The sequence below is a fragment of the Cydia pomonella genome, chromosome 17, assembly GCF_033807575.1.
Source record: "Cydia pomonella isolate Wapato2018A chromosome 17, ilCydPomo1, whole genome shotgun sequence".
Taxonomy (NCBI): Eukaryota; Metazoa; Arthropoda; class Insecta; order Lepidoptera; family Tortricidae; genus Cydia; species Cydia pomonella.
The window spans coordinates 20,074,192-20,086,280 of NC_084719.1; the positions used below are offsets into that span (position 1 = coordinate 20,074,192).

Here is a 12,089-nt window from a genome sequence, read left to right on the forward strand (position 1 = left end):
GTGGAGATGGCTGACCGCAAGCACACGATCATAATCTGTATTTTATTTAGCACCTTGTCATACAACGAAGTCAAGACGTCACAAGTATGATGATCGAAACTCACTCAAACTTTTACACTTTGACAAAGGGAAGTACTGTTGTAGCCGCCGTGCAGGTCAGGATCTCGACGACTTAAATAAAACTTCGATTTATAATGAAGTGAAGTATAATTTTCCCAAAGGTACTGGTTTACAAGGGTTCTTGCCAAAACGGTTCAATGCAGAAAGTAGGTGTTGAAAGTATGGAGGATGATGCAAGAGTGATTTGCAATATTTTACTTGATCAGTACAAAGGTTCAGATTTAAATGCTTCCAATTGGCCGCGAAACAGATTATGTGGAGCGCTCCTATTGGTGCTTTTAAAAAGCCTCCGAATGCTAGCCGAGCCCGACGGCTGCGTTTAGCTACTGCATTGATTTTTATATAATATTAAGTTGCAGTCGCAACATACTCCCGGGCGTTGAGATACTCAACAAAAAACAAAGAACAATAGATGGAAGTTAAGAAATCGAACAATAATTAAATAGAGTGAAGATGATAACAAGTTAAGTAATAGGGAGGGGGCACAAGTTGTTATACGCCCTACGGATGACTCCTTTCTTCGTGCGTATGTCAGCGACTCTGGTGACGTTGTCCGTGCCCGGGTACAGCTTCGTGACGCGTCCCAGCAGCCACAGGAGAGGTGGAAGTGCGCGGTCCTTGACCAAGACCATAGTCCCGACTTGCAGCTGGTCCGTCGAGGTGTGCCACTTCGTCTTATGCTGGAGGAGAGTAACATACTCATTAGAAAAGCGGCTCCAGAAATGTTGCTTGAGTTTTTCAACTCTCTGGAACCTTTCGAGCCGTGAGATGTTTTCTTCAGTCAGAGGTTCTTGTGGGACTGACAGAAGAGAACGTCCAATAAGGAAGTGAGAGGGTGATAGGTAGGTAAGATCAGATGGATCAGAAGATAAAGGGGTAAGGGGTCTAGAATTCAGAATCGCTTCAATCTGAATCAGGCAACAATTTAATTCTTCATACGTTAAATGTGTAAGAGATAAAATGCGTTTGAGATGATATTTGGTTGACTTTACTGCGGCTTCCCAAAGTCCGCCGAAGTGTGGTGAGTAAGCCGGGCTAAATTTAAAGTTAATAAGGTTTTCTGCCATACCTGACTGCAGCTTATCGTGATTATGTTTTAAAAAGTTACTAAGTTCGTTTGATGCCCCGACAAACGAAGTTCCGTTGTCACAATAAAGAGTTTGAGGCTTTCCCCGACGACTCATGAAGCGGCGGAGAGCAGCAAGGAACGACTCTGTCGTTAGACTTGTGACAAGTTCCAAGTGAAGAGCCTTGACTGCAAGACAAACAAATACCAATATATATGATTTAATTGTTTTGCTACCCCTACCCTTACGGTCAGCTATCAGCACTGGTCCGGCAAAATCCATTCCCGTGTGCAAAAAGGGATATTCTAACTGTGTCCTATCGATAGGCAAGTTGCCCATTGATACTTGAAAAGGTCTAGCCTTGAACCTGATGCAGCGAACGCATTTATACACTAAGTGGCGCGCCAGGTTTCTTCCACCGAGTGGGTAGTATTTTTGCCGAACGCTTGCTAGCAACAGCTGAGGTGGGGCGTGCAATAATGCCATATGTTGCATGTCAAACAGCAGTTTGGTAAGGTGATGCCTGCTACACAATAAGATTGGGTGCTTAATGTCGTAACTATAATAAGCATTATTAAGACGACCACCGACACGTATTAATTTCTGATCGTCTAAGAAGGGTGTTAACGAAAGCAGTCTACTTTTCGACTGTAAGGGCTTGCCCAAAGATAAGAGTTTGTAATCTTCAGGAAATGACTCCTGCTGTGCGAGTTGTAGAAGTTTAGTTTTACTTGATTTTATTTCTGTATATGTTAAATTTGATGTGGTTTTATTATTTTTATTTTTGCAATTATGTATAAATCTGTAAATATATGCTACGATTCGTATTAGTTTTGTAAGTTTTGAATTGTTAGTGATAAGTTTAGTTATAAGATTGTCATTTTCGTTTATGTTTGCCTGTGCGTTTGTATGTAATGACACTTCTGGCAGATTATCTGCGTTTGTATTAGGTATCATAGGAAATTGAATAATGGAATGATGCAAAAAATCTGGACCTGTCCACCATAGTGTGGAGATGCTGAGGTCATCAGCCTTCATTCCTCGTGACACTAGATCTGCCGGGTTCAGCTTTGAGGGTACATAGCTCCATGTTTGTCCACGAGTGCTCTCTTGAATCTCATTCACACGGTTGCGAACGAACGGTTTCAGGCGATTAGACGGCCCTGCGAGCCAGCCCAGCACGATCATAGAGTCAGACCAAAAGTAACTATGATCAACCTTCACGGTCAGTGACGAAATGACCTTCGCCCAGAGTCTTGCACCAAGCAACGCGCCGCAAAGTTCCAGCCTTGGTATTGTGGAGGGTTTAAGGGGGGAGACCTTATTTTTTGACGCTATAAGGCGAACGCAAACTGCTCCGCTACCGTCCACAGTCCTAACATAGATAGAGGTGCCGTATGCACGCTCTGACGCATCTGTAAATACGTGCACCTGAACTTCTATTGGTGAGTCACTAAATACCCAACGATCTATTTTAAGTTTGTTTAAGTTTGCAAGTGACGATGCAAAAGAAATAAATTCGTTTTTTATGTCTAATGGGAGCTCAGAGTCCCATTCGCACTTTAAAAGCCAAAGACGCTGCAATATGATTTTAGCTTCCACTATACAAGGCCCAACGAGGCCTAGTGGGTCAAACACTTGACTTATGACAGACAAAATATTTCGTTTTGTGATTTTATCTGGAATTTTAATGTCGATCGAAAAGAGAAGTTTATCTGTTTCTGTTTGCCAGTATAGACCTAAGGTTTTAGAAGGCGATGTACTATCAAGGTTGAGAGCTTTGCTGTTGTCCTCTTTGTGCTCGAGAATCGATTTCAATAGGTCAGGACAATTTGATTGCCATTTACGCAGGTTAAACTTCGCAGATTCTAATGTTGCGACTACACCCTTACTGATCTCAACCAATGAATCCACGCTGTCGCTCCCACTGAGAAAATCGTCAACATAAAAGTCGTGCTGTATAGCACGTTTGACACGGACGTCTTGGCATTCATCGGCAAGAGAAACAAGACATTTCGTTGCAAGATAAGGTGCACACGCAGTCCCGTATGTGACGGTGTTCAATTTGTAGGTTTTTAATGGATCAGAAGGATCGAATCTAAATATGATTTGTTGTAACGAGCGTTGAGAAGGCTGTACTAATATCGCTCTATACATTTTTTCAACATCACTTGAGACAACATACTTATGCTGTCTGAAGCGTAATAAGATTGACAGAAGATCATCCTGAACAGTCGGCCCAACCATTTGAATTTCATTAAAGGACTTGCCACTAGTCGTGATGGCCGAACCGTCATAAACGACCCTAAGAGGCGTACTTTTATTTGAGCGTAAAATTCCATGGTGAGGAAAGAAAAATGATTTTTCTGGTGGCTCAAATGATGATGATGATGATGATTGATTTTCGCTCATGTGGCCTAAGTCGATGTATTCGCGAATAAAATCAAAATATAAGTTTTTTAGGACAGGATCGCGTGCGAGCCGTTTCTCCAATGCCAAGAAACGGCGCTTGGCCATTTGATATGAGTCGCCAAGTACATCCGGTGACTCTTTTAAAGGTAACGTCACAACAAAGCGGCCATCTTGATCGTGAGTGGTATTATCTAAGAAACTTTTTTCGCACGCTTGCTCTTCTTGAGACATGCAATGTTTAGAAGACACCGAGTCTAATTCCCAAAACCGGGTAAGATTAGTTTCCTCATTATGTGTGAGGAACGAACAAAAATAAGATTCGTTTGTATTTGTATTGTAGGCAGGTATGGAACCGCACACGATCCAACCTAACGATGTTTCACGTAATTGAGGTTTATTTTTACCTAATTTTATATTCGCGGAACCTAAGACGTCCCAAAATACTTCCGCCCCGACCAAAATATCAATAGCGGAAGGCTCATAAAATGATGGGTCTGCCAATGTGATGCCGGCAGGAATAGGTATATTGGTAAGATCTATGCGACATGGCGGCAGAGATTTATTTATTACTTCGGCAACATAACAGTTTACGGTCGTCGTATAGTTACTATTGAGTGACTGAATTGTAATATTGCAAGACTCCGGACAATGTGAAAGCTGCTCATTGATACCTGTGATCGTAGCTCCCGCGCTGCTTGTCGCTAACCCAAGCTGTCTGCACAGATCTCGCGTCACGAAGTTGGAGGAAGCACCGTTGTCCAGAAGCAGACGCGCCTCACGAAGCACTCCGTTCGCGTCACTCACGTGCACCAACGCTGTGGACAGTAGTCCGGAAGTCTCAGTAGGGGTAAACACTTTTGTTTGTATATTGCCGTTAAAGTGAACATCTGGCACCGGAACGTCACTGCTAGAAGATACTTTGTCAACATGTTTATGCAAAAGAGTATTATGCTTAAGTTTGCAATATTTACAATGAGATAACACACATTGTTTTTCTAAGTGTCCCGGGCGAAGACAGTTCTTACATACTGAGTAAGTGTTTACATTTTTTATCCGACTATCAACATCTAATTTACGAAAGGATTCGCATGTAAATAAGAAATGGTCATGCTTACAATAAGGGCAAACAATAGGTTTGCGATAAGAATTAGTAGTTGTAAGATAATTATGCGTCTTTTGTGGCTCGCTATGTGAATGCAATTGAAATTTATGTTTGGATATCTTTTGACCACTATTATTGACGTTATTATCGCCAAGAGATTCAAGTAAGTCGGCCCTGTTGTTTAAAAATGTAATATATTGCTGCAACGTCGGCGAACCTGTTAAAAGGTTTCTGTGCTCCTCCCACTCACGCTTAGTTACTAGATCTAACTTCTTAGACATTATGTAGATAACTAAGGTGTCCCAATGGTCAGTAGGCTCCCCTAAGGTGCCAAGCGCACGCAAATTTTTATTAGTTACGTCCACCATGTTACGTAACAAAGAGCTCGATTCATGTTGCATAGGTTCAAGGTTAAACAAGGCCTGGATGTGATTATTAATTAAAAGGCGCGGGTTATCATACCGCTCCGAAACTAATTGCCACGCTTTATGATAGTTATCACTGCTAAAATCAAGACTTTGAATCACAAGGGCGGCACTGCTTTTCAAAGATGCACGAAGATAGTGAAATTTGCTTATGTCGTTGATAGCGGGATTATTATGAATAAGGGAAATATACGTATCTCTAAAGCCGAGCCAATGCTGATAGTTCCCATCGAAGTGAGGCAGATCAATCTTGGGCAGACGAACGAAGTCATGCCGGCCGCCGCCGCATGACGTGGAAGCCGCGGACTCGGATCCGGCCCGACCGCCGCTCGACTGCACCGTAGGACTCAAAAGAAGTCGAGCAGTCGAGACCAACATAAAGAACTGGCTTTCAAACTGCTCCCGCTCCGCATATGCCTCGTCGGGTTTCTCAGTTAACGCTTCAATCTCCATCTGTAAAGCGTCAAACTCTGGATAAACCGATTCTATTTTATCTAAACGACACTGCAACTCCGTTATTTGTAACTCACTTAATTTTTCACACGTTTTAGCCACATTAATGTAAGTGTTAAACAAAGTTAATTTAGCTTTTAAGCTGCCACGTTTCTTTACTAACTCCTTTAACGTGTCCGCCATTTTGAATTATACGTAAATTTAAAAATGCAATTACCTATGCGTAAGAGAAGTGTGAACACTAACGAGTTAAAATGCAACTGACGAGAACAAAGAAGCGGAGTAGATAAGCAGCTGCGCGCGAAATGTGATGATTTAGCAAAAAAATTATGTTACTGAGGCGAAGATAATAAGCGATGGAGACGGCTTTTTAATATGTAGTAGGATTTTTATAACAAAGTTGATATGAAGTTAAGCTATTTTATTGCGATGAATTATGATTTTGTATGAAAATGAATTATTTGTGCCTGACACGTATAGAGCTATTCTTAATTCCAAGAAAAATAGGTATAGAAGGGAAATTTAAGGAAATTGGAACGAACTCACTCTGTCTAGTCCTACGTATTCAGGTGATGCAATGTACTGGAACTGAAGTCCTTGATGTCTTGATGTGGTGGAAGTCCAACGAACGCTTTCCTTATGCCGGTAAACGCTGGGACCCCTCGTTTTCAACGTCTGTTGCGTGTTCTTCCTAAGCCGAAGAAACTGAAGACAACGAAGACGGTTGCGAAGATTGGTCAAAGTCCACTTCCACGATGAACCCGTTGTTGGTCAAGTCTGCCCTTGTCTTGAAGGCTGCGAAGGACCATATGTAGCCGCCGTGCAGGTCAGGATCTCGACGACTTAAATAAAACTTCGATTTATAATGAAGTGAAGTATAATTTTCCCAAAGGTACTGGTTTACAAGGGTTCTTGCCAAAACGGTTCAATGCAGAAAGTAGGTGTTGAAAGTATGGAGGATGATGCAAGAGTGATTTGCAATATTTTACTTGATCAGTACAAAGGTTCAGATTTAAATGCTTCCAATTGGCCGCGAAACAGATTATGTGGAGCGCTCCTATTGGTGCTTTTAAAAAGCCTCCGAATGCTAGCCGAGCCCGACGGCTGCGTTTAGCTACTGCATTGATTTTTATATAATATTAAGTTGCAGTCGCAACAACTGTACTGTAGTATGATAATATAAAGTATTGTGACGTTTACACAATAAATGTGTATTTGCCAACTACCTGCAAGTCAACACTCCGTTAGGAAGTGTCATGGCGTGGAGATGGCTGACCGCAAGCACACGATCATAATCTGTATTTTATTTAGCACCTTGTCATACAACGAAGTCAAGACGTCACAAGTATGATGATCGAAACTCACTCAAACTTTCTATTTGGTTACACATATGCGCAACCTACCTACCTACTATTCGATTAATCAAAATCGTAAAGCGCAATCAGTTGATAACTTTTTATTGGGAAATCTAGTATCCGGTATTACTACAAATTTTTCGAACGTATAGCTTGAATTAAAAACTCTTTTAAACTACCTTTTAGCAATATTAATGTTCTAAAGTGTCACATTCATTCAGCTTTTGTCCGCAATTTAACTTCAAAACTGGAATATAACTCGGCCACAATGTTCTTCAAACGCCCCTTTTACTGAGCCAGTTAATACGAAATGTTCATAAATAAAGCAATTTCCGGCATTACAAAGTATCTTATATTTTGTATTTGTGAACAGTGTAACAAATACTTCAGGTTCCCTGTACAAACGCAGTGACTCTCTCATTATAAAAACGAGTAGCTAGATTGCTCTAAAATTTTGTACTTGTACGAGTAATAGGATCAGGTATATCTAGTCCTGTAATTAGTTTATGTAGCTCCAACCAACATCAAACCGATATTTGATTCATATTGGAATCATATCAGTAACCTGTCTCGCTCGCACTAATACGAGTACATGCACGGACAAGTCAGACGAAATGAATGCGCGAATGACAGCTAACTGATATGATACCAATATGATTCAAATATCTCTGTTTAATGTTAGGTGCACGTTCTAATTGGCCTATTTTTGTAATGATATTCCTTTTGACAGTCGGTCCGTTTCGAACAATGCTTAAGAAGTTACATCGGTACGATATGTGTTAGTGTCAAAAGTGACGTTTGTTTTGACACTGGCAGATCCGTATTGTACCGCTGTGACTTCTTAATATAAGCATTGTTCAAATCAGGCCAAGTGGTGATTGGAAAGAAAGAAGCTGCGGTGGTAGCATGGATGGATTTTTATCACCGGCCACTTTACCTGTTACTTTCGCACTTACATACTTGTTAGAAAGTGACAGGCATGGTGACATGCAAGCGATAAAAATATGACCATGCCACAACCGCTGTTCAGAAAGTAGTACTACTAAGTAACATGTTGGTTTCCGTATTTCAAAATTTCACGAATCTAAAAGAATTGCGAATGCCATCCTCGATATGTTAGACAATTTTGGATGATAAATGGAAAATGTTAAAACTTAATTATACCTACGCGATTAAGTACCGTTATATAAAATAAAAAAAATACAATGCGTAAAAGCGTTGTTCAAATATCGTTGAAACACATTCCAAGTTACTAAAATCTTAGTTTCATTGACCAATCTAGTACACAATCTGTCAATCTGTAATTTTAGCACTAAGCTAGGCAGACCGGCTAGTTGATTTTTGTACTTAGTTAGGTCATAAGTTCTGTCACAAATGTTTAGACTGCAGAATGTAATAACAAGCTTTTATTAATAGGAAACATTTGCCATGATTTGAAAGCTTGTTTTGTAGTGATTAAAACGTGATATAATAAGTTTTAAATTTAGATCGCGTCTTTATTAACTACTTCTTTACTTTGGGATTGTCGTTAGACTCGAATACGCGGCTGGATTGTCAAAAATTATACCGTACAAAAGGGAGTAAAAATCAGTGTCCCATTAATAAAATAGGTACAATTGTTTGTTTGTATGAACTTACTTTATAAGTACGTTATTTTATCACCAGCATTTAGTTCTCCGACATGTCTATACTTCAGCTAATACCCTTCAAACTTAGGGTAATTTTCAGTGACACGCAAATTTTTGATTGCCATCCAACTAGTAGTTTTGGTAAAACACGTACAGTCGCATTTTTGGCAGTCTAATACACATAAATTATGTATGAAAAAAAGATTCAGCTTTTGTTTTATGAAAGGTTCAATCATGTGAAAAAGAAAAATAAATAAATAGGGATCAAAATCACCTTGAACAGTTTTTTTTTCATGTATTTTAATAACATTTTTCCGAATATTAGGTATATATAATTATGCAAACCTGAGACCGCAAATTAAGTCAATTATATTGTAAGCAATTCTGCATTACATAAGATTTTAACCCATATATATATGATTAATAAGGGATCTGTACCAATAGCTTTTTTATTATCAGTCAAGAACTTATGACTTGAATAAGAATTAAGGATACGAGTAAAAACAAAATATAAAAGCAAAGCTCCACATGTTGCAAGAAAGTAACGGCTGACACGATAAATTACATAGTAAAGACTACAACAAAGAGCAGGTAATATGACATTACGGCCGAGTGACGTCACTGTCTGTTTGATATAATTATTCTCCGTAGTGTTAGTCAACATCTCTATCTAAAGAGGAAATATTAAGTTTTCAATAAACAAGACCAAATGCGGCTAGTTCGAAAAACTGGCGTGACTAGAAGATGTTGATGTCCACTTTAGCCAGTCTTCTCCGAGACCACGGGGACAACGCCGTCCTCGAAACGTTTGAGGTAAATTTAAAATTTAACACGCGATTAAGTCCCGTTCATTGACATATATATAAGGACGGGCCTTACGGGCACTAAGAATGGCGATAGTTCAGTGGTGTCACTCTCGAATTCGAGCCAATCGTGCAGTCTAAAGGTGACAGTCCATTTCTGACCGCAGCTGCACTACTGCTCCGACATTACTGCAGCGGCTTGAACGCGTTGGTGTTATTGTCAATTTCCATAGTAAAATCAATGACAATACCGACTGCACGTAATATGGTAATTTTAACGTATTTCCGACCGCAGCTGCACTACTGCTCCGACAGTACTGCAGCGGCCTGAATGCGTCGGTGTTATTGTCAAATTCCATAGTAAAATGATGACAAGACCGACTGCACGTAGCATGGCGATTTTTAGTGTTTGGAGCGCAACTGCAGCTGCGTGCCGCACGTCAAATCTTTCACCTGTACAAAAATGTCTTTGGTCACAGATATTAGTAGCTCTAAGCAAAGAGGATATAACCACTACATTCTAAGGAGTTTATTACACCCACGGATAAACAACCCCGATAGTTTCTGTGTTTCGCGGTAGGCCCTCTGTATCCTGGCGTGGCTCTTATTGTTTTTTTTTAATGTTTCCTGATCAATTCATTAAATAAACTGTGCTTTCATTTTTTCGTACTTTTCCGAGGACAGCTATAAGCTCGAAAGGGCAAGAGCGATAGAGAGGCAAATATACGATTATCAAATTAAGATTTTCATGGTAGGCAATAAGTAGATAGGAGCTATGTATGTATGTATATATATACATTATTTACGTGACTGATAGTGAAAAAACTGGAAAACTAGTTCGCATTTGTACTAATGATGAGTGTTTTTTTCCTGTTTTGTTTTCATTTTTGTACAATTAAGAGTTTTACTTCTACTATGTACTACTAAATTACAGGACGCACTTATATGTTAGAAAAAGATCGATGTAGGTATAATAACTGTTCATCATACAATCATGTACACACAGCATACAAATGTAACAATATAATATTACTTTGATGATTCTAAGACTGAACGGGGTGGTCGTATGCAATTTTCTCTCTCTCCTCTTTTTCTCTGACTTATCCATAGATTTCGGAATTAAAGTAGAAAATGTTTCGAATGAAATAGCTTACTCTGTATCTTCTGTATTTGTGTTAGGATACTACGAAACCATAGTAGATCAATTTTTTTTATTGGCCACAATGGTCGCGCATTGTGTGGCTTTTGAGGAATTTCCTCCCCCGGGCGCTCCGACTGTAGTTTGAGCTCCCTGCCGAGGTTTTTATGAGGGTCAACTGTATGGGTTCTTCAAAAAAGAAGTGTACAGGCTTTTAAAGGGTCGGCAACACGCATGTATCACTTCTGGAGTTGGAGGCGTGCTTAGGCTACGGTGACTGCTTGCCACCAGGCGGCGCGTATACTTGTTTGCCACCGACCGAAAAAAAGTTTAAGTGATTCTCGCATTTAACAGGATTAATTACTGAATGCTCGCTGACCATACCGTGGCACAGTGAATTTGGCATGATAAAATGTGAAAGTGTCGTAATATCATATTATATACATCGTGGGTTGGTAAAACCTGGCAGATTTTAAGCACGCATTCCTGAGGAGCAAAAAAATGTTTAGTCAAATTCGGCAAAAAAATGTTCTTTATTTTCTTTTAGCCGATAAAAAAGAAAATTTCTGCACACAACACGTTATTTCTTTTTACATCTTGGCGAAAAAAAAAAACATCACAACGAAGAAGTAAAGTTTTCTTAATTCATCTATAGATCAAAATTGCGAGTGTTCTTTTTAGTTCAGTAATGTTTGTCAGAAGGTATGTCTAACTAAACCAAGTCACATAGAGACAGCGCCCCAGCCAAAAAGGCGTTTTCTCTAAAAGAAGACCGATTTCAGAAAACTTTGTATGATATTTTGGTCTCTAAATGCGATTAAGAATACAAATTTAAAAATTATCAAGTTTTACCAGCCCACGGCGTATAATATCGTTTAACTCGTTTATGGTGACACTTTTTCACTTTGTCATAGCAAAGCCATTCCTGAGCTAATAGAAGCAATCAGTAAGTTATATTACCATGTATTATAAATGGCAAAGTTGTTGTTTAACACATGGTAGTATATGGATACTCAATCATAAGAAAGATTACGAAATTGAACCACGAGAGAAGTGACAACGGTTTTAAAAGTAAAATTGTATTGACAGTTACGGGGATTCAAGGAATGAGACTTAAATAAACTTTGCTACAGAGTGCTACACGAAATTTTTTCATCACTTCAACACGAGGAAAATATGTATTATTCCAATTAATTTATTCAAAATTCTTTCTATCAGCCCCTTGGCTGACGTAAATAGCTTTCTTCATAAAGGATTTCTTGTCTCGCCCGTCAAGTTTTATAAGGTCTAGTCATACACTGTATCTGCCCCGACCACGAGTGCCGTCGCCCATGGACACCTGCAACACAAGAGCCATTATAAGATTTAAATTTGTGCTTCAGTTTGAAATAGGACACTGGACCATATTAAGTGTAAATTGCGCAATTATAGCTCTTACAAAGCAATTTATTCATTTATTTTTCACTGTTAGGTACCTAAAGAATGTAAAATTGGCTTAATATGAAAACTCGGAAAGATATATAAATGTGTAATATTTTACTAACACTGAACGTCTACATTGGAGAATTTATTCTTACGTGTCGCAT

At 39.3% G+C, this 12,089-nt stretch overlaps 2 protein-coding genes across 2 annotated transcripts in view; both read right to left on the bottom strand.

Moving 5' to 3' along the window:
• LOC133526805 (limbic system-associated membrane protein-like) overlaps nt 1–12,089 on the bottom strand; it is a 107,413-nt gene that overhangs the window by 10,902 nt on the left and 84,422 nt on the right. The window lies entirely within an intron of this gene.
• On the bottom strand, nt 189–6,448 carry LOC133526796 (uncharacterized). The gene is made up of 2 exons (XM_061863576.1): nt 5,797–6,448; nt 189–5,579 (listed from the first exon to the last, which is right to left on the bottom strand). The coding sequence occupies exon 2, from the start codon at nt 5,577–5,579 to the stop codon at nt 585–587; it is 4,995 nt and encodes a 1,664-aa protein (XP_061719560.1). The 5' UTR covers nt 5,797–6,448; the 3' UTR covers nt 189–584.

Excerpts from the sequence above, each read along its gene's own strand:
- LOC133526796 (XM_061863576.1), bottom strand. The coding sequence starts at position 5,579 with ATGGAGATTGAAGCGTTAACTGAGAAACCCGACGAGGCATATGCGGAG.